Source organism: Pseudorca crassidens, chromosome 15 (genome assembly GCF_039906515.1).
Source record: "Pseudorca crassidens isolate mPseCra1 chromosome 15, mPseCra1.hap1, whole genome shotgun sequence".
NCBI classification, from domain to species: domain Eukaryota; kingdom Metazoa; phylum Chordata; class Mammalia; order Artiodactyla; family Delphinidae; genus Pseudorca; species Pseudorca crassidens.
In genome coordinates, this window is record NC_090310.1 from 41,276,045 (window position 1) to 41,298,432 (window position 22,388).

General features: G+C 49.7%; 1 protein-coding gene across 1 annotated transcript in view; it reads left to right on the forward strand.

The window, feature by feature from the left end:
- Positions 1 to 22,388, forward strand: part of SLC24A3 (solute carrier family 24 member 3) — a 464,038-nt gene that overhangs the window by 418,107 nt on the left and 23,543 nt on the right. Inside the window, exons 9-14 of the mRNA XM_067707351.1 lie at positions 2,384 to 2,437; positions 7,001 to 7,134; positions 9,063 to 9,223; positions 9,984 to 10,248; positions 17,825 to 17,991; positions 21,069 to 21,183. Of these exons, the coding sequence (XP_067563452.1) occupies positions 2,384 to 2,437; positions 7,001 to 7,134; positions 9,063 to 9,223; positions 9,984 to 10,248; positions 17,825 to 17,991; positions 21,069 to 21,183 (896 nt within the window). The remainder of the gene's footprint in view (positions 1 to 2,383; positions 2,438 to 7,000; positions 7,135 to 9,062; positions 9,224 to 9,983; positions 10,249 to 17,824; positions 17,992 to 21,068; positions 21,184 to 22,388) is intronic.

Here is a 22,388-nt window from a genome sequence, read left to right on the forward strand (position 1 = left end):
TTGGCTTGTTTTCCAATGACCCCTCACCAAGTCTGTAAAAGTGCGTCGAAGCAATCACATGACTTCCCTCCAGCTCTTGGGTATCTCTTCCTTCAGAATAAAGCTGGAATAAAAATTTGCTTTTCCCAGTTACGCTTATGCCACGTGTACATTGGTTTCAACGAGATAAGGACCACGCTCAGGCCCCTTGGAGGTGTCTTGCAACTGAAAATTGACATTTCGAGAAGTCTCACCTCTGCAGATGAGCTGCGTGCTGCTCTGTGCTGGGGAGGGCGGGGTGCCTGCTTGGGGGGCGCTCTGTCAGGGAGGCTGATCTAAGGAGAACAGATCGCTCAGGCGGGAATCAGATGTGAGGAGTGGTGTCGAGTGACTGCTAGAAACAGGCATTAGATGTGAATAAGTAAATGAAGAAGATAATCCCAGACTGGTCAGAGGTTTAAAGAACACAAACAGAAAGTGAAGGAGGAGTAGGCAGGGAAGACTCCATGGAGGAGGTGACATTTAAGCTGATATTTGCAGGATGAAAGGGACCAGCGAAGGAGTGAAGGGAAAAGCATTCCTGGCAGAGGGGACATTAAGTGCAAAGGCTCTGAGGAGAAGGAAGGAGCTTGCCGTGTGCAAATGAAAGGAGGCCAGGTTGGGACACAAGAGGATTGGGGGGAGAAGGAAAAAGAACCGGGGTTTGCAGGGAGGGGCACCTTTGATTTTTTTCTCAAGTCTTTTGGGAAGCAATTGAAGAGTCTTAAGCAGAAGAATGACAGGATCCAGAAGCATTGAGGAAGGCAGTTCAGAGGCTGAAATTAAGGTGGGGGAGGGAGGTAGCAGTGGAGTGGGCAGACACCCACAATTCCAGAGATATTTTGGACACAGAGTCCCGACGGGCATGGGGGAGGGTAGAGAAGGGCTCCACTTTTATTTCCAGATGTGCGGCTTGACTGTGCAGTTCACTGACATGGCAAAGCCCTGGAGAACATGAAGCTGGGGTGTAGGAATTCGGAATTCTGTTCCGACCTGCATCTAGACGCCACGTGGGGAGGCTGTATTGACAAGTGGATCCTGAACCTGGAGCGGGGAGAAGTGTGGCGTGGACGTGTCTGTTGGTTTTCCAGAAATAGGACAAGAGGACATCACCTAGAGAGAACGTTAGAGGTCACACTGAAGAAGTGGAGGGGACACCAAGGGAGGGAGAAGAAATTAGGGGACAGGAGGAAAACCAGGAGTGTGGCCCTCAGAAGTCAGGAGAAGAGAGTGTCTTCTGAAGAGGGTGGGCAATCAACTTCAGATGCTGCAGAAACACTGAACAGGATGACAGAGGACCATCTCTGTGGTTGTGCATATCTGCAGAATCATTCTCAGCTAATGCATGGTAGCTCGTTATCCTGTGGACATACCATAACTCACGTACCCACTCCTTCATCTGATAACCGCCTTGCTTCTTTCCAACACTTCATTTTTATAAAACAGCACTGCAACGAAAACCCTGTGTGTGCCTCCTCTTTACATGTGATCACATATTTCCCCAGGATCAGTTTCCAGACATGGAACTTGAAAAAGCGAAGGAAAGCCATAACCTAGAATTTCTTTATAGACCATCCTCCAGGAACCTTTTCTTAAAGTCAAAATTACTCCCTCAATTAACTAATTAAATTCTACAGCTAAAGGGGAACCTTCACGTTCCCTTGCTTTTTAACTGAAAGTTACTAAACTAAAGAAAATAGAGGAAATATTCGAAGTATCAGAAGTTCAAGGTACATTCCAGAAGGTTTCATTATTTTTCTTTCTTGCTTGCTCTTGACCATTTTCCCACTCATTCACGCTAATCCTCCCTGCTAGCACCTTCCCTGCCCAAGGTGTCTGTCTCTCTCCCCCTCTGTCCCTCCCTCCCCCTCTCCCCTCCCCCCCAACTATTCTTCCTTTCCCTCTCCGTCTCCCTCTCTCTACACATGCCTTGCTCTGATGTACCTAACGATCCCTTGGTTGCCCTTATCAGTTCCTCTAGTTTGCCCTTTGTAACTGTATCTGAATAGTTTCAGTGAATGATTAAGCTGTGGTCAGATTTATACACATAGCCGTATATTCAGCTACATTATAGAAGGCTTGCTGGGTTCAAAATATTCTTTGGGGTGAGCGAATAACAGAGAAGAGGGAGCATTTTCCTTTGAAGTAGGGGAGGAAGAGAAAGATCCCGAAAACCTGGATAAAGCCTAGGAAATGTCTGCAGACCAGGAAATATGTGGAACTTGTTTGCACGTCTGCTTCATGCTTGCCGTGCTCGGCAGGTTGAGCTGCCATTCGCATCACACACGTGTCTGAGAGGACCTGGAGCATGGCACATCTGTCTAGGGCGGCTTCTGTTAACTGACCATTCTTGGTTTGTCCACAGGTGGGAGTCTTTGGTCCTCGTGCTGATGTATCTCATCTACATTGTCATAATGAAGTAAGTAAAAGACTTTCTTAGTTTCTCTCCCAAAACTCTTTCCTACACTCAGCATTATGTGATAATGTGGGCAGAGGAACAGGGGACAGGGCGGGTACCTGTCATCAGAGGCTCACTTGGCTCCCTGGGCAGACTGCTAGGGATCAGTGCAATCTCGACTTACAGCAAAAGCATAGACCCTTCCAACCCAAATGTATGATAGAATCAAAGCTTCGTGGTTTCGTTTGAGAAATCTCTCAAACCCTTGCCCCCTCTTCAGGACCTGGCAGCCTAGCTTTTGGCTGCTTTTTGCTCACTTTCATAACAAGAGAGGAGGTAAAGCTCAATGTGTTATGTTTCCATATAGGTGGAGGGAAGATGGGGCCAGAGCTGGATAAGAGATAACTAAAACCATGGATAAGATATCTACAGACTTCTGTTATTTGTATTGTATTAGTCAGCTATTGCCGCTTAACAAATGACCACAAAACTTAATGGCTTAAAACCACAAACGTGTATTATCTCATCCAGTTTCTGAGAGTTAAGCATCCAGGAGCAGTTGAACTGGAGGGTGCTAGCTCAGGGGCTCTCTTGGGATTAGAGGCAAGAGGTTGTCCAGGGCGGCTGTCATCCGTTTGGGGCTCCAAGACGGCCGACTCACACTGCTAGTGAGTAGGTGCTGGTCGTTGGCTGGAGGCCCCAGTTCCTTACCATGTGGGCTTCTCTTCAGGGCCACTCTACTGTCCCCACACCCGGGAGCTGGCTTCTAAAAGAGCAGGTGATTAAAGAGAGAGCAGGAAGGACCCAGCAACACCTTTTATGATCTGGTCTCACAAGTCACACACCATCACTACTGCCATGTTCTGTTTATTAGAAAAGAGTCACTCAGTCCAGTCCTCACTCAACGGGTCTACTTTGCCTTTTGAAGAGAGGAGTGTCACAGAATGTGGGGATGTATTTTAAAACCACTACATTATGCGTGCTTGTTCCCCTTGGAGTCTGGACAGCTTACCACCTGTATCAAGAGTTATGTCGCGGGCTTCCCTGGTGGCGCAGTGGTTGAGAGTCCGCCTGCCGATGCAGGGGACGCGGGTTCGTGCCCCGGTCCGGGAAGATCCCACATGCCGCGGAGCGGCTGGGCCCGTGAGCCATGGCCGCTGAGCCTGCGCGTCCGGAGCCTGTGCCCCGCAACGGGAGAGGCCACAACAGTGAGAGGCCCGCGTACCGCAAAAAAAAAAAAAAAAAAAAGAGTTATGTCGCTGATGTTTCCCGTACTCTAATGTAAAATGTAAGCACCGTGGTCGGAACCTGCCAGTTCATCGTTTTGCTGAGTGCCATGGAGTTGAGGAGGTTGTCAGTGGTGCAGAGATATTCTGTGCTGCAGATTCCTGCCCCACGGGAGCTGTTTCTTTCGCTCTAAGTTAGTCCATACTCTCCCCAGCCTATGTGACTGCAGGAGTGATCACCTTCTCTAGGGGGCAGGACAGCAGACCGCTCTCAGAAACTGCCCGTTTGGACCCGTCAGGTAGCAGTCTGCAATTGACATGTCAAGTTTTCCTTGCTGTTGAGGCCTGACAAAGATTAATTCTGGTGGCCGAGAGCCCGTTGGGAGAAATCGGCGTGGCCACTGACAAACGTCACAGGAACAGTGAAGGTAGGAGCTGGCTTGACCGATGGCCAGGGTGGGCTGTAAGCCATCTGCTGCCATTCCACTCAATGTAGCACCCAGTTTCCACCTCAGGAGCTGTCCCACAGTCAGTGTGGACCCAGTAACTGGGTCGTGTGACTGGAAGAGGACATTTCTACTGATAGAATAGAACCTCACCCAAACTGATCCTGGTGTGGAGTTACCGTGAGGTGGCAAACAAAGAAACCAGATACCTTCACCACAAATCACCTTGCATTTAAGCATCCCAGTACATCAGCTCCCATGAAAACCAGAGCTGGCCCAAAAGTTTTCCATGGTTTCTAGATTCCAAGGAAAAGCCTTTAAAGATGGAACGAGCCAACTTGTTCCTCTTTCTCTCAAAGAACAAAACTACTAGGGGATCGGTGCCACAGTCAGGAAGCCTCACCATTAGACGTCTTCTTTCAGCATTTTTTGCTTCACCTTTTTTTTTTTTTTTTTTTTACATTTTGATGCTTTGAGACCCCAAAGAGTCAAGAGCGCTCATATTCCCTTTTGAAAAGGGAATCCGTCAATTATTCCAAAGAATTGACTGAGTGTCTGCTGTAAGCCCAACGTGGATCTAGGGTTTTAAATCTGAATTCAGATGAAAGCATGTCCCATACTGAATTCACCAGGGGCTACACGGAATAAGGAGGTCCTCAAAAAGTGTTTTTCATCTAAAAAGAAGGAAGATTGAGGAATTTTGCTAGTGTGCATTCTGTGACCACAGTACCCCTCTACGGAGCCATCGTAATGCCCGTGAGTTGCCGGCGGGGCACGAGGTCATAAAGATAACACAGTGAACAATCTCCCTACCCCAAACCGTGCCCAGTGTGGAAGCTGATGAGGTGTGTTTCTGCTGATGCCTCAGCTTCACCAACCTCCCAGCTGTTCAGACCGGCAGGATACAAATAGACTGGGGAAAGGCAACTACTGTGCTCGTGGAATTTTCTGCATAAATTCTAGTCCTAAGTTCTAAATTGAAATCTCTGCTCTTTAGCCATCCCGCTCCATAATCAGAGGCTTTAATCACTGGGTTTTATAAAATCTGATTTATAAAATTGCATGCTGCACAATAAAATAGCTTCAGGGTGCAAGCACAAAATTTAAAACATTCAATTAAAAATATAAAACAGAGCAGCAGCCGTTAAAAACAGCATGTATTAGAGCCATCAGCTGCCTCCTGGGTAGACGGCTTTAAAATAACTTTAAACATTCTGTCTGAAGGTCATAAAGCAATTCCAGTTTGGCCCAACAGGTAGAAACCTTCCCGGAGCCTGAGGCATACCCGGCCTCAGCGAGGGTTGATTTCTGTACCGCTATGTCACTTCCCTGGGGTTTGGTCCCCAGATGAGGCAGTGTGGTCTGGTGGTTAAGATCAAGTGCTTCCTGTGCAGCCCCGGCCATGGGACCTGGGCCAGGTGATTCAGTCATTTTGAATCTCAGTTTCTGCTTCTAAAAACAGAATGAACGATGCTTCCTACCTGAAAGGGTGTTTGTAGGATGGAACATGATGGAAGAGTTAAGGAATTAACCAGTATCTGCTTCCAGGAAAGCGCTTATAATACTACGATACATAGTAGTATTATCCTATTATCCAAATCCAAATAAACGTATAACACACAGTTGTTAACTTTTAAAGCAAACACCCAGGTGAGTCAGTATTTCTGTGGGGAAAATGGATTCTGAGTCAAGGTGCCAGAAACACTACGTCTCCCCTAGAGCCCCATCAGGAGGGGAGAGAAAGAAAGTGGGGAGGTCTTTCCATTAAGAAGAACGTTGACCGTGCAAAGCAGTCGGCAGACTAGCGTGACACACCCCGCGTGCTTGCCAGGAGCCCTACAACCATCAGCTAGCTTCCTCCACCCACACCCCTAGCAGCTTCCCTCTCCCCACGTGACCTGAAGCCCCAGACATCATGTCAGTTCACCTACCCAAACGTCAGTGCGTGTCTCTTAAAGGACTCATGTTTCACCTAACCACCACGATCACAACTAAAAGAACGCTAATGCTTTGATATGAGTAAGTATCCAGTCAGTGTTCAAATTGTCAATGGTCTCAGAAATATCATTTTTATAGTTTTATTTTCATCTCATAAATGTCATAAATATTTTAAAAACCAGTGAGTTTCCTAGGATTCCTCTATGGGAGTCTTCTAATGCCAACGATAAAGGGACCGGGACATTTACCTACCAGAACATCCTAGGACCTTGACCAAGCTCCCTCCCTTCCAACACACGTGGAAGAAGCACTGCACAATGTTTTGATTGTTTTCCACTCAATCGTTCTGGAGAATCATAGCCCAGAATTTTTTCATAAAGCCAAGGGCGCAGCAGACCTGGAATTATGGCACAACAGTGACAGACATTCGCAGGCTCCCAGCCTATGACCTCAGGAGACCAAAGGCAGGCAGAGACCTCGACAGCCAGCCCGCCTGTACACGTGGACCGTGATGCAGAGCCCGGGGTAGCAGCAGAGACGGACGTGACGCCTTGACCTTCCTCCACCAAGCATGCCCCTGACAGCAAAGGCCCTGGGGACGTGGCCCAGAGGAGGGAGACCTTGCCCATCCCTCTGAGTCTCACAACAGCCCTTCCACGCACACACAGACCCCGAGTAAGGGAACTCAATCCCAGAGGTCCCCCTGCTGACATGGAAGACTCTGCAGAGAAAGCAGTGTGTCCCTATGTATCTATGTGATGTTGGCTTTATTTTCACTTACCGTATATTCTCAAGTTGGGAAATGGGCAGGTTGTATATTCTGGGGGGAACAGGATGATAACATAATAACCTAATAACTTAAGGCACAGGGTCCCCCACAGGCCGTCCAGGCTCGGGGAGCTGCGGGGAGCTGGGAGCCGGCGAGGCAGGTACGGCCGTGCTGATGGGCTCTTTCCACTCATGGCCATGTCCAGATACAACGCCTGCATACACCAGTGCTTCGAGAGGAGGACCAAGGGTGCAGGAAACATGGTCAACGGCTTGGCCAACAACGCTGAAATCGACGACAGCAGCAACTGCGACGCCACCGTGGTGCTACTCAAGAGAGGTAACCCTGGGGGGCTGCGTACCCCGCCAGGCCCCAGAGGGTGTGCCTGCCCCCAGGGAGGCCTCCCCCACTCCCTCGCTGCATCGGGCAGGGAGCAGGTTCATCCTGGTGATGGGCAAACTCTGAAAGCCAGTGGAAGTTCTTGGACCAAACTGCTGGGGTTGATATAGGGAAAGTGGGGAGATGGTAAAGGAGAGGAGGCCATGGCTGTCAAGGTGCTGACCCTGTCACATTCTGACTGAGTGACCGTGAAGCAAGTTACTTAACCTCTCTGAGCCTCAGTTTTCTCTTCTGCAAAATGAGGATAACTTTTGTAACAAGTTAAGGAGATAAAGTCTGCAGAATACTCCATTAATTATAGTTGTTATTAGCGTATTACTATATCCAAATTCACTTTCAGGCTACATTACCTCAGTTTCCGAGCTGCAAAATGACAGAGGAAATTACCCTTTTTTCCCCAAAGTAATGCTTACATTCAATAGATACTTATTAAGCAGCTGATACACAAAGCGATAATACAGTGCTCTCTAATCATTTTCTTTCTTCGAGGAACATGGAAAATTATCATTTATGTTTGCCTAGAATGCGTTTCATTTTTCATTTAATTTCTTTTTAACTTTCCCCTTGAAATGTGTGGGTTTATTTCTTCACAGTCCCATTTTGTTTGCTTTTCAGGCAAAACAAAAGAAATTAGAAAATCTATAGGTTATTTTCAAATACATATCTAAGTTTGAAATCTGTGGGTACTTATTAGAATTTGAAAATCAATTATTTGGTATACTTTTCTCACTAATTATATGCATAGTGAACAAAAGACTTACGAGTATTCAATGCCATCCCCCGTAAGGATTTCATTTAGTTTCTTCTCTTCAGGGTAGTTCGTAACCATGAAAGGAATACTCTTAGGGAACCAAAGAGCGCTACCTATTTTATTAGTCAGTGTTTCCAGAGATCATTTCGTGGTTTAGTGGCCTGGAGAACAGGAGTGAGGCCTTGGCCAGGTACCCATGAGCTGTGTGCTCGTACTGCAGCATCCACAGAGAGGGCCTTGGGCCATGACGGAAGTTATTTTCAGGCCTGCCAGCAGATCCTGACGCAAGATTTGCCCTAAGCCCCCTCTGGACTCGAGCCCAGCTCCCCACCCCTAGCCCCCGGGCAGCGCTGCTCACAGGCTGGGCCACAGCAACGCGGGCATCCCCCCACCATGTCCTCCACCCGGACTAATGTCAGTTCTGCAGCTTTGAACAGCTCAGAATGAGCACTGCTGACATTTGAAGGGCATAAAGTGTTACGAAAGACTATTGGGGTCTTTCCCATGCCCCAGATATGAGCGGCAGGAAAAGAATCCTTTGAGGACAGAGGGGGATTCTCTTATGTTATCACTCATTCTCACCATGTTCGTGAAGGACTCTTAAATTGTTTCAGGTCATTTCAAAGAGGTATCGATGAGCCCCGTAGAAAGCAGATTTTAACTCTTCTTCCAATTTTGATCATGACAACCCTTCCAGGATGGATGAATAGTTGGATGGATGGTTGGAAGGAAGGAGGAGGGAAGGGAGGAAGGAAGCGGGGGAGGGAGGGAGGGAGGCAGGGAGAGAGGGAGGAAGGATAGATGGGTAGGTGGGAGGATAGATGAATGGATGGATGGGTGGGTGGATGGATGGATGGATGGATGGATGGTTGATTGGATGGTGGATGGATAGATGATGAACGGTCGGATGCGTAGATGGATGGATGGATGGATGGATGGATGGATGGATGGGTGATTGGAGGGATGAAAAGGGAGGGAAGAAAGGAGGGAGGGAAGGAAGATAGGAGGAAAGAAGAGAGAGAGCAGGAAAGAAAGGAATGGAAGGAAGGTGAATGAATATCTCTTTCCTGCTCCTAGTATCAATGTTATTTTTATTTTATGTTTTTAATTTTCCCAGCCAATTTCCACCGCAAAGCGTCAGTGATCATGGTAGATGAGCTGCTGTCAGCCTACCCACACCAGCTCTCTTTCTCTGAGGCTGGTCTTCGAATCATGATCACCAGCCACTTTCCCCCCAAGACTCGACTCTCCATGGCCAGTCGCATGTTGATCAATGAGGTATCTGGGAAAGCACAGTCCATCTGCCGTGGACGGGGTGGGAAACTGGGAAGGGGAGAAAGTTTCCTGGTCTGAAGGTAGAAGCACCTACCTCAGTGTTTCGCACAGTAATATCCCGCAGCCATTTCCCAGCATCTTCGCTCTCTGGACCAGCTGTGCATCTTGGTCCTTGCCCCTCTCTCCACGTGTCCAGAGACGTGGTCCAGCTCCCAGTGATCCAGAAAAACGCTTCTATCCCTTCTACCTACCTTCTGCTTTTTATCTTCCATCTGAATAAAGCCCTCCGATGTGAATGCACAGTAGTTGCTAAATCAAGGTTACCCTAGTTTAAAGTAATGCAGAGTCTCTGACCTGAATTTTCCTGGGTGTTCCTTTCTCCAGAACGGCAGCCTCATTGACCCAGTAATCCAAACACACGTGTATGGCTTTCTCACATGTGGACCGAGGAATTCCTGCAATCCGGAGGAGAACGTTAACACCCCAGCACACAGGGAATCAAGAACCCTGATAGGAAAGCAGTGCCCACCTGAGACATGGGGATTCTCCTCTGAAGGCATTTGCAAGTTCCAGTGGGTCAGAAAGATTAATCCTTCCTCCCAGAGTTGGTTATCACTTTGAGGAGTCCCTTAGAACTTCTCTGCAGAGTCTTCTGGAAGCACCTCCTTGCCAGCTGACTGGGAAATATCCCAATAGCTGGTGTTCTGGGTGTGAGGACTTGCAGCCCCTCTGGCCGTATTAGAACATGCCTTTCTTTTTCCAGAGACAAAGACTGATAAACAGCAGGGCTTATGCCAATGGGGAATCCGAGGTGGCCATCAAAATCCCGATTAAGCACACGGTGGAGAACGGGATGGGGCCCAGCAGCGCCCTGGACAGAGGTGTGAACGGGACGCGGGGGGACGACGTTGTTGCCGAGGCTGGCAACGAGACGGAGAATGAGAACGAGGACAACGAGAACGACGAGAACGAGGGCGAGGAGGACGAAGAGGACGAGGAAGGGCCGTACACGCCGTTCGACCCCCCCTGTAAGAGGTCCCGCGTCTGGGCTGGGCTGGGCTGTGGGGTCTGGAGCTATTTTGAGGCTGCTGAGTTGATGCCCTTGACTTGGGTGACCTCTCTGATTTTAAATTCAAGGAAATATCTCTGTATGACGTAGAAGTATTTATGTTAATTTTTTTTTTTTTTTTTTTTTTTTTTTTTTGGCGGTACGCGGGCCTCTCACTGTTGTGGCCTCTCCCATTGCGGAGCACAGGCTCCGGACGCGCAGGCTCAGCGGCCATGGCTCACGGGCCCAGCCGCTCCGCGGCACGTGGGATCTTCCCAGACCGGGGCACGAACCCGTGTCCCCTGTATCGGCAGGTGGACTCTCAACCGCTGCGCCACCAGGGAAGCCCTATGTTAATTTTTACAGCGGATAAGACTCTATTGTAGGGGGTCCAAAGATGACCAAGATGGTGACACTCGGTCATGGGCTGAAATGTGGGCATTTCGAGGAGACTCTCCCTCAGCTGTTCCTCGGGGTCGCCTGGAGCTAAGGAGGAAAGCCTGTGACCCCGTTGGCCAGGCACATGGTGCTGGGGGGAGAAGGGCTTCACCCACCCCGTTGCAGTTGGTGGGAGGCTGTCCTGGCAAAGCCAGCCCTGGGGGCCCAGCAGCCCTCCCAGGCGGCCTTTGCTCTTCCCTCATCCCCATTCAGGCCCCACCTGTCCCAGGACCTGCTGTTTCCAGGATGGGCACCACAGGGGATGCACACCTGGGTAGACAGTGCCTAAATCACACCGCGGGGCTGGCCCAGGGAATCCCCCGGCTCCTTGACGGGTGGAGGCACAGGCGGAGGCTGGTAAAGCTTTCAGGACCCTGGCCACCAGGGCAGCGTCCTTCTCCCCGACTGCGGCCTCCAGCAAAGACTTGGCTGTTCCCGCAGCCTTGTCCCCCAGCCCTACCCATTAGGGGAACGGGTGGACCAAACCCAAAGAATTCTGCTAGACCTTCCGGAAGTTTCTGGCTGTTTCAAGAAAGAGTGCGATGGTCCAATTCGCATTCATTGCCAAGTGTGTGAAGTTTAATTAGCCTGTGTGTCTTCTCTAAGGTGCTGGGATGCATGGCGGCTGTAGGTTTTCAGGCGGGAGTGCTGGTTCCACGTGAAAGGCCGTTTAATGGTGAGGCGTGGGCACAGGGTATCAGAGTCGCATGTTACTTTTGGACGCAGGCTCCTTCTCTACCCCTCTTTGTGTCCAGGGACAGCAGGTAAAGCTCAGGGGGGCGCCGGGGCCCCCTCAGGGCTCCTGAGACCTCAACCTGGTCAAGGGCTGACCAAAACTAACTAGAAAATACCCACCCAGATTCCTAGACCCCAAACTCCAGAATCGCCCACCCAGAATTAAATCATTACTTGTTAGTAGCTTATCTTGCTAGAAAAAACTATCCTGGTTCTTTATCCATTTTGCCACCTTTGGCAACATTTCTTAGCAACCTTCCTATCGCCCAGGACAAACACATGTTAAGGATGAAATGACCAGACCCCCCGCTCCTCCTTCGTAAGGCCTTGTGTTCATTTTCTACTGCTTTGTAACAAATGAGAACAAGCCTCGCGGCTTAAACCTGTTGGTTTGCTCGGGTTCTGGGGGTCAGAAGTCTGGCGTGGCCCGGCTGGGTGTTCCGAGGCTCACAGGGCCGTGATGGAGGTGGGTGGACAGGGCTGTGGGCCTTCCTAGAGGCCCCGGCACACTCGGGTTCCTGGCAGGAGTGGGTTCCTGGTGGCTGCAGGGCTGAGTCTGTCTCTTCCTCGTGGCTGTCACCGGGGCTGCTCCCTGTGCCAAGGCCGCCGCCTTCTGCTCCCATGGCCCCTCATCTAGCAAACCAGCACCGTGTGTTGCATCTGGTCCTCCCCACACTCCCCACCCCTCTAGCCTCCCCTTCTGCTTCCGAGGGCTCCCGTGATGGGTCATGACCTGCCCGTCTGGAGGTCAGCTCTGCCCTAGAGCCTAGCACCGTTAGGGCTGGTGGTTCATCCTTCCCGCAGGCTGTGAAAGCTGGGGCACAGACCTTGGGGGCCACACCTGGAATTCCGCCTCCCCCAGCCCATGTTTTTAGAGTTCACAGTCAGCAGCCCGCAACCAAGCTCCAGGAGCGCGCGCTTGGCTAAAGTCTTACCCCGACGAAGGAAGCCGTGAGGCCAGTTGACGAGTTTGTAAGTGGCTGGCGCTGTGCTGGCCCTGGAGCCCAGGAGCCCACGTGCACCCCTCCGGGAAAACATCAGAGCCACGTGTGTGAGAGCAGACAACCCTCATCACTCAGTGAGACAGAGGGGCCCCCTGTGGGTCACGTGTTCCCTGTTCCTCACCTGGACGAGGTACACCCCAGACCTAACTGTGAGGCTTCGGGGTATCTTGCACTTCTGCTCCCCACCCTTGCCCCTGGGATTAGCATGCAGATGTGGAGGCCCCAGGGCCTTCTCACGTGTTGGGAGACATGGCTGCAGGTGTGGGCTCAGGCACCCCCCTCAGGCACCCTCTGTCCTTTGGAAGCACAGGTCTGCAAGGAGGAGGGATGTTGTGCGTGGTCCTGCCACCCCAGGGGTCTCGGCTTCACCCCAGGGCCCCAAGGTGCTGAGACCGGAAGTGGGATCCTGAGTCCCCCTACACCAGCCCTTCTCACCTGGGCATCCTTGACAAAGGGTGGGCTCTGATTCGGGAGGGCCGGGTGCGGCCCGAGATTCTGCGTCTCTAACAGGCCCTCAGGTGATGCCGATCTGCTGGTCCATGGGCCACCGCGGGTGGCGGGGGCTAGAGGCCCACGGTCCCACCAGCCATCTTCACGGTTCCTCTGTGTCGCCGGGAAGCCTAGGTCAGGGCCTGGTTCTGCCTCTGAAGTGGAGGATGGGCTTGTCCGAGTGTGGCCCCCTGTCCTCCACCAGCTGCTGAGAAACCCCGTTCCCGGGCCTGGAACCTCCATTCGAGGCTGGGGGCTGAGTGTCCGGCCAGGCCTTCCCCTGGGAAGGGACGCTTCGTCCCAGTGGTGAGTGGGTGGAGGCCCTCAGGCCAGCAGAGGGCCCTTGAGGGTCCTCTCAGGCCAAGTTCCTTCGGCCTGAAAAAAGCCCCTCCACTGGGTGAGGATGTGTTTCCCTCCCACGGGAATCCTGCAGGGGCCTGGGTTCCCTGTGTTTCTGCCACCAGTGCTTGACTAGAGTGTGTATAATGAACAAGTAAGTAACTGTGTGGGAGTGTGTAAACAGACGCATATATAGGACATGCGTGTCTATGTGTGTATGTGCATATATGTACTCTGTGCACATGTATGATTGAGTTAATGTGTGCATGTAACATGGTTTATATATACTGTATACCTTTAATATAGTGTATATTAATACACGAATATTTACACATAGTTAACATATCGTGTATTATATAATATATACACCTATATTAACACATGTTTATGTGCATATAACATACATATAGGTTGCATACATGTATTTATTATATATACCTATGCATAGTGTATGTATCTATATGTCTACATACATATAAATTGTACTTATATTCTTACCTCTTATGAGAAGAAAGTCTTCTTACTACTGACTGACAGAAAGAGAAACAGTTACATGTGTATGGAGGTAAATACACTTCCCTGGAGCACAAACTGAAACAAAATACACCAAAATATTAGTATGTTTATCCTAGGTGAAATTATTTTTTGTTTTCTCTACACTTTCCATTTTAACACAATGTGCATTTTTATTGCCTATATAATTAGAACAAATGTATATACTTAGTTCTGGGTCTGCAATACTGAGCAATGACTTTTCCTCCGTCTGACAGTATTAAGCTTCCTAAAAAGCTTGGTCAGCACTATATAACTCAGTATAGTCTCAACTGGTCTCAAAGCAGTGACCATTTCATAATACATAAAAATACTGAATTGCTATGTTGTGCATCTGCAACTAATGTCGTATTGTATGTTAATTATAACTCAGTAAAATTAAAAATTAATAAAAGTTTTAAAATAAATTTTTAAAGGACTATAACTTGGGAACAAGTTCTCTGCTTTTTAGGAAGAGTGATGCTCAACGGGGTGCTCTGTGCTCAGAGTCCTAAGCTCACGCCCTTGCTTCATCCCCTGACTTTCTGGCTGATTTTGAAAACATCACATAATCGCTGCGACATCAGGTTCAGGTGCAGGGAGTGGTGTTTTGTTAATTCGCTGCTATGTGCTCAGCACCTGAAGCAGTGCCCGCACAGAGCGGTGTAGTGGGCGTTCACTAAATATTTGTTAAATTGATGAATAGACCCACCCACCACAGACCACATGACAATGGAACAAAAGATGGGAAAATGTCCAGAAATACTGGCTGAAAGAAGAAGGGATACAGTTTTTACCCCTTTGTTCAGAAATAGAAATTTCGACGATCCTTACCTGAACGCTCCTGGTGCTCGAAATCACATAAAAAGCACATTTCTGCATCACTTGGTGTGTTTGAGGAGTTACACTTGTTATATTACATTTAAAGGCTCGTTGCAGAATTTCTGTTTTGTTGTTGTCAGAGTGGAGCTGTAAGTTAAAGAAAACATATCATTTTTAATGATAGTGAAAACCGTTTTCTAGATACAATGCCCTTCCAGTGTCAAGTCAGAATTTTTAAAGCAGCTGTATTTTAAATGAACCAAGTGTCTCTCTCTCTCCCTCCCTCCCTCCCTCCCTCCCTCTCGCGCTCTCTCTCTCTCTCTCTCTCTCTCTCTCTCTCTCTATCTGTCTCTCCCTCCCCCTGGGAGGGCATTAGGAGGACCGGGTGGTCAGTGAGGGGATGCCGAGGGCCCCAGGTGCATCCATCCCTTATCACCACAGTGCAGGCTTTAGGAATGTGTGGAATTCCAGGAAGCATTTGGGATCCTAGGATCTGGCTGTGTTCTGGATGGTGCAGCATTTGAAAGCCCCTCACAGAAAGCTCCCAGACAGCCTGGTTGCTTTGTAATCCAGCCAGGCACAGCCAGTGTTCTCATTGTTCACTCACCACCTCCAAACCTTAAATCTAAACAGATGCATAGCAGCTAATGGAGAGACACTCCTCCTTTCTTACAAATGTGTTCTCTTTGCTTTATTGCGCACCTGTAAGTGGGATGCCCTTAGATTCTCAAAAACAGATAGTTTCCTTTGGTCCGTCTGATTAGATTGTTCGTAGTTATGTCATTACTGTTGATACTAATACGTATGGAGCATGTGATGTGTGCCCTGCACTGTTCGTGGCATCAAAACAGAGTGATGAACAAGTTGGAGAAAACACTCGTTCTTATAGAGTTTATATTCTAGTTTGGGGGCAGCTGAAAATAGTGAGGAAACAAATAAACCTGTTAATTTCAAATAGAAAACATTTGCTATGAAGCAGATAAATGCAGGTGATGGGAAAGCAAGGAGTGGGGTGGGAGGGGATCTCAGACTGGGTGATCTGAGGGGTCTGGTGACATTTGTGTTGGGAGGTCACCTGCTCAACAGGACAGACACAGCCACAAGCTCTATCCAGAGGGAACCACAGATGCAAAGTCCCTGAGGCAGAAGGAGGCTTGGAGCCAGGGGAGTGTGTAAGCAGGGGGAGTGGCAGACAGGAGCCAAACCAGTCAATGATTTGCCTTGTGGGAAGATGTGGTTTTACTCTGAGGGCACTGGAAGCCAGTGGAAGGTTCTAGAACAGTTTGCTTTCTGAGACTCTGGCTGTCAGTGGCACGCAGATGGAGGTGGGGCAGGTGAGGGAGCTGGGAGTCCCCTTAGGAAGCCAGGTCTTCAGCCAGGTCATAGATGGAGGACCTGGTCCAGGGAGAGGCCATGGGGATAGGAGGATGCAGACGGATCGAGTTCCCTGGGCAGGTGGCCAGGGTTGAGGTGGGGAATGAAAGAATGGAGAGTCAGGAAAGATTCTGAGGGTTTTGAGTCCAGTAACGTGCAAACTTATGTTGCCCCAATCCCTGTCCTAATGGTTCATTTAATTCTGCCAGCAACCCTCAAGCTCAGTGTTTCTGTGTCCACATTTTACAGATGAGGAAACTGAGGCTTAGGGAATTTAAGTAACTGAGGTACTCGACTCCGGCAGAACGGGTTCTGGACCCAGCGCTGTCTGATGAGAAAGCCCCCATCTCCCCCTAGAGACCACCCTGCCGTCCAGGGAGACCAGGGGCCAAAAGTGGTGTTGTGTAACTTTACTCTGCAGTTTTCCTCTTAAATAGTTTTAGGAACCTGTTTGGAGACTGGTAAGAGACGTATGAATAAGTGCTGGATGCTAGCATAAAATTATAAAATAAATTGTAAAATTATAAAATAAATTTTATTCATACTATTCAAAATGTAATTTTAAAAATACCTCCTTAACTCTGGAGGGAATATAAAACGGAATAATCATTTTAGAAAACAGTTTAGTGTTTCTTACAAAGTTAAATAAACACCCACCCTATGACTCAGCAATTCGACTCCTGGCTCTTTGCCCAAGAGAAATGGAAACACGCCCGCAAAAAGACTCCTACAAGAAAGCTCCCTGCCTCTTTCCTTGTAATACCTGAAAACTGGCAACAACCCAAATCCCCTCCACGGAAGAATGGATAAACAAATCGTGGTGTATTCACAGGATGGGACACTACAGAGCAATTAGGAATGAATTGCATATGAATGAAACTCAGAAAACATTATGTTGAATTAAAGAAGGTAGACACACAAAAAAATACAATATGATTTCATTTATTTGAAGCTGGAGAACAGGAAAAACGAATCTATGGTGGTAGAGGGGTGGGATGTTGACCAGGATGCACACAGAGAACTTTCTGGAAGATGGAGATCTTGATATTTCTTTTTAGAGGTGAGTTAGCACTTAAGCAGGACGGTAATAATGGCCAAAGGAGAACTACTGTGTTTCTCAAATCTGAGGCTACAGGAACTCGTGGTAATGTTGTCACCAAAATAAGCATTTATGGGTGTCTTTGATACTCAGCACTCAGGCAGCACTCAGAGATGGTAGGATCAGGTCATCACTGACAGATCCATCATCTTGTCCATGGCAGTAAGTAGTTAGAGCCAGGCAGCAATTATGGATTTGCAAATCCATAGCAGCTTGGGATGTGGACACTCAAGTGGTGTTTTGACAACCTTGAGAGTTTCAGATGGTCTTTCAAGATTTCAGCAAGTTGACAGAGGATGTTGATCAATTCCACTAGGTGGCGCCGTGCCCGCTAACGCCTTAGAATCTGGGAAGATGTAGCTGCCTGTCCATGGGGAGAAGGACCCAGAGGCAGCTGGCGGTCTCTACCTCCCCTCCCCCACCTCCACCCCGACCCCTCACTCTCCCCCCACCCCGTTTGTATCCTGAGAATCCTCCTCATCCTTTTCCACCTGGCTCCAGTTGCCTGAGTAGCAGGTGGCAGTGGATAACTTTTTATTCCGCTTGGTTTTGTTGCTGGTGGAAAGCCATTTGAGTCTACCGGGAAAAGAGCAACATGGTCGGGCTTATTTCACAGGCCTTCCGTTAGGATGTAAATGTCCGGGGACAGCCGTGCAGAGGGTGGAGCAGAGACATGTAGCTCGCTGATTTATTTTTTTTTCTTTTTGCCTTTGTTGTTTTCCCAGCTGGCAAACTGGAAACAGTGAAATGGGCGTTCACCTGGCCCCTGAGCTTTGTCTTGTACTTCACTGTCCCCAACTGCAACAAGCCCCGCTGGGAGAAGTGGTTTATGGTGACCTTCGCTTCCTCCACGCTGTGGATCGCAGCCTTCTCCTACATGATGGTGTGGATGGTGAGTCCAGGACCCCGTGCAGTGCCGGACCTCTTCAGAGAGAAATACTCTCAACCAGAGGGGAGTAGGCGCAGGGGTTTCAGCCCAGTAACTGTATCAGTCAGCTGTCGCTGCAACACACTGTGTAACAACCAGCCCTAAATTCCGTGGTTTAGAATCACAAGACTTTATGCGCCTGCTCACATGTCGACAGGTAGACCATAGAGTAACTGATCTTAGAGGGCACTGGCTAAGCAGTCTGCTTCCAACTCCAGTGTGGTTACCTTTGATTCAGGCAGCAGGTGGGGTTCATGTCCACTCCGTGTGTGTGTGCTCATTTTCTTTGGACCAGTGGCTACCTGGGGAATGTCTTCTCACGGTGGATCATTGGAATGCAGGAGGGCAAGGGCAAACACAGGTGCCTCCCAGGCCCTTGGCTTGAGACTTCCACCCACACTCCATCAGTCAAGCCCGACATCCATGGAGTGGGGGAAATATACTCCACCCGCTCTAGTGGAAAGACCAGCAGGGTCACAGGCAGCCAGCGTGGAGGAAGGGTGGGAGGCATGGGGGGGCTGACAATCCCATCCATCATAGTCACTCCTCATCTCCGCTCAGTTTCTTCAACCAGAAAATGAAGTCATTGGACCAGGTGAATGCTCAAGTGTCCCTTCTGAAGCTGCAACAATGATTCAAGGATTGGCATGGATTGAGGGACCATTGCTCAAAAGAGCCTCTGCCCCAAAGCCCTTCCAGGAAACCCAGCCACCCAGAGTGCACTTCCCATCTATGACTCCGGTTTCTAACTGAGGAGTGAACCTAATTCATTAGAATTGGAGTTGGGCAGAAATTAAAAGCCATGACAAAGTTATGTGCCTGTAATCATGCTTGAGCATCAGGTAGAGATGCAGTATAAATTCTGGAGAATTACACTCAAGAGCTAAAAAGAGGTTCTGAAAAGATTATTTTAGAGGTAATAACAAATGTGTAAACCTGACCCAATTAACTCGTAATTATCCCGTGCCTTCAACATCACAGACAAATAATTATCCCGTGCCTTCAACATCACAGACAAATAATTATCCCGTGCCTTCAACATCACAGACAAATAATTATCCCGTGCCTTCAACATCACAGACAAATAATTATCCCGTGCCTTCAACATCACAGACAAATAATTATCCCGTGCCTTCAACATCACAGACAAATAATTATCCCGTGCCTTCAACATCACAGACAAATAATTATCCCGTGCCTTCAACATCACAGACAAACAGATAATTTTTTTTCAACCCAAGTCTTATAGCCAGGGGTTTCTCCTTCATCCTTTGTTCATTGAAGTTTTTATTTGACACATTCATTGGGTGCCAGGTTTGGGGAATAGCATTGGTGTCCCTGAACTCCGGGTGGCCCAGTGGTTTTCTCTGAAGTCCACTAACACGCGAAGTAGCCGACAGATCCGAGGTTCGCCCTCCTTCTGTTTGCCTCCTTCCACTCTGGGGGAGGTTCTGAGAAGCCCTGAGAAATGGCCAGGAGTAAGCGGGAAACCAGGAGAAGCCCCTGAGAGTTGGTCCAGCCACCCGGAGAATCACTTCCCCCAAACGCCAGCCTCAGCCGTAACCATGGTAACCACAGTAACAACGGGGCGAGGGCAGCGGCCCCTTCCCAGGCCAAGCCCCATGGAGCCAAACCAATTCCTGCAGAGACCCCGCTGAGGGTGAGAAAGGAAAAACAAGGATGCTTGCAGCTCCATTTCACAAAAGGCTCCAGAACAGACAGAAGAAACGCTGTGTTTCTGCTCTCGCTTTCCTCCCTGGAGAGGGGAAAGCAGAGAACCCGAGGCCACCCCAAATTCAGTTCAGCACCGGATGGAAATGACATGCATTCCCTGTTTGAAAGGGACCAAGCCAGGCATCCCTACGGATTTAACTAACATCCCCCAAACCTTTGGACGGGGAGGGAGTGAGGCCAGGCTCCAGCGCAGGGGTCCCAGAGGAGCTGGGAGGAGTGGGCTACTTACCATAGCCCATTTGCATTTCTTGTAATTTTACAGAAAGTGAGGGAGGGCACGTGGCATCCCACAATGACCTCGTCGGTTCGCCTCCTGCAAGTTTTTCTCTCCTGAAGCCTGCGGACCCGGGATGGGTCTCTTTCCACTTACTCACTTTTGCCACTCGCCCCTCCTCACGCCTTCTCACCCACTGCTTTCCTCCCAGTTTGCCCATCTGGAAACTGGGGGCCAGAATGGGCTCATTTAATGGGATGGAGGCACTGCCTCCTCGTCAGCTGTTCTTCCTCCAGCTAAGCCCCTCCTGTGTAAATAGAGGTGCTGCCGGTGCCAACGGGCGCAGCCTGAATGCCCGGGTGGGAATGTCCCCCCACCCCGGGCCACTCCCCAGTGCATGGGCCTTGGGCGATGCCTCCGTGTCCTCGTGGGAAGAATGCAGATAAGCACCTACTCCCTGGGGTTGTGGTGAGAATGGAATAAGTTAAAGCCCAGGAGCATCACTCAGCACTAACAGAAGTGCCTGAGTACTAGATAAACGTAAGCCACTGTGGGGCAGAGGGCGACGTGGGCAGAGGTGACGTCCCCAGGCTTCCAGCAAGAGAGGAAAGGAATCAGCTGCTTATGGCTTTTCCTACAAGGCTGGATGGTGTGAGTCAGCCCCTTCCCAGCTCCTGTAAAGTCTCATTATGCAGCCAGCATGGGACGTGGACGCTTGCGTTCCCAGCACAGCATGGCAGCCATCCGTCTGGGTTTCCCAGGAACATCCTGAGTTCAGATACTGTCCCTGTATTGCCTTTTCCCAGAAACCCTGTTTCTCCTCCCTCAGGCCGCCTGCCTCACCCACAGGAACAAGTATGAGAGGCCAGTTTTTGGTTGGAGAGCATGGGCTCCGTAACTGCACCCCGGTCCCCTGCCACCAGCCCCGTCTGCGCCCTGAGATGTTCCTCATCCGTCTGTCTTGATACAGAGAGCAGACGTGGCCCCCAGAGAGACCGCCCAGATTGCAGACTTTTCAGCTTTTTGCTGGGAGGGTCTGCGGGCAGGTGGGGCTGCTGCCAGCCCTCAGCTCTCCTCTTCCCGCCTCTCCCAGGTCACGATCATCGGGTACACGCTGGGGATTCCTGACGTCATCATGGGGATCACCTTCCTGGCAGCCGGAACCAGCGTGCCCGACTGCATGGCCAGCCTCATTGTGGCCAGACAAGGTGTGACCCCGAATGGGGCGGGGCTGGGACACAAAGGCAGGACTTCCTACTTGGGGGGCGGGGGGAGGTCACAGGGCAGTTACCAGGGCACCAAATCCCAGCTGGGAAGGAGCACTGGGCTGCTTCAGTGCCACGCTGGTCAAAAGGCTTCCTGGCATCAGAATAACAAGGAAACAAGCCAGAGGTCTACCCTCAAGGAAGGCAGAGACGCTTCCTGGGTCGCACCCACATCCTCTCTGGAGGTTGTATTACTTCTGTTATTAAAAATAGTAATAAAGGGCTTTCCTGGTGGCGCAGTGGTTGAGAGTCCACCTGCCGATGCAGGGGACGCGGGTTCATGTCCTGGTCCAGGAGGATCCCACATGCCGCGGAGCTGCTGGGCCCGTGAGCCATGGCCGCTGCGCCTGCGCGTCCGGAGCCTGTGCTCTGCAGTGGGAGAGGCCACAACAGTGAGAGGCCCACGTACCGCAAAAAAAAAAAAAAAAAAGTAATAAAGACAATGATGGCCAACCTTTGCCATCAACTGAACAGAGCAGTTTAAGCACATGATGTTACTTCATAACTCTATGAGATAGAGACAATCATATATGCACTTTGTGGATGAGGAAACTGAGGCTTCAAGAGGACAGACCCCATAGCCTAAGGTTTACCCACTGCAGAACCCCTCAAAGTGCCAGCTGCCAGAGGTCACTCTTCAGTGTATGACAGACCCTTCCTCCCTCAAAACCAAGGTCCCAGTTCACCTGCCCCGCCCTAGGTGGATGCCCCCTGGATGGCCGTGCACCTCCCAGCCCCCACTCTAATTTATGGGCCTGATTTGTGCGGGAGGAGACTGGTTTTCAGCAAACACAGCCTGTGGCTCCCGGCCTTAGCACAGTGCCCTCCACTGGTCCTTGTGGAATTCTGCTGGTTACATTATTTTCCTTAATGTTGCTCAGTTATTTAGAAGAAGAATTGGATACAGCGTAGAGCAGATGGGTGATGACACTGAACCATGGGTTCAGTGAACCGTGGGTCGGTGAACTCAGGAGCCCTTTATAGACTGCTGAGTTTATTTCTTTCTATAGGATGCTTCAGAATTTTTGGAACCATAGTTGGTTTTCAAATTACATTTAAGCTCAGCAGTTCAATAGAATGTATATTTCATCCTGTTCTATTGAAAAAATGCACACACAAAAAGAAAATGTGTATTCAATAGACTATTT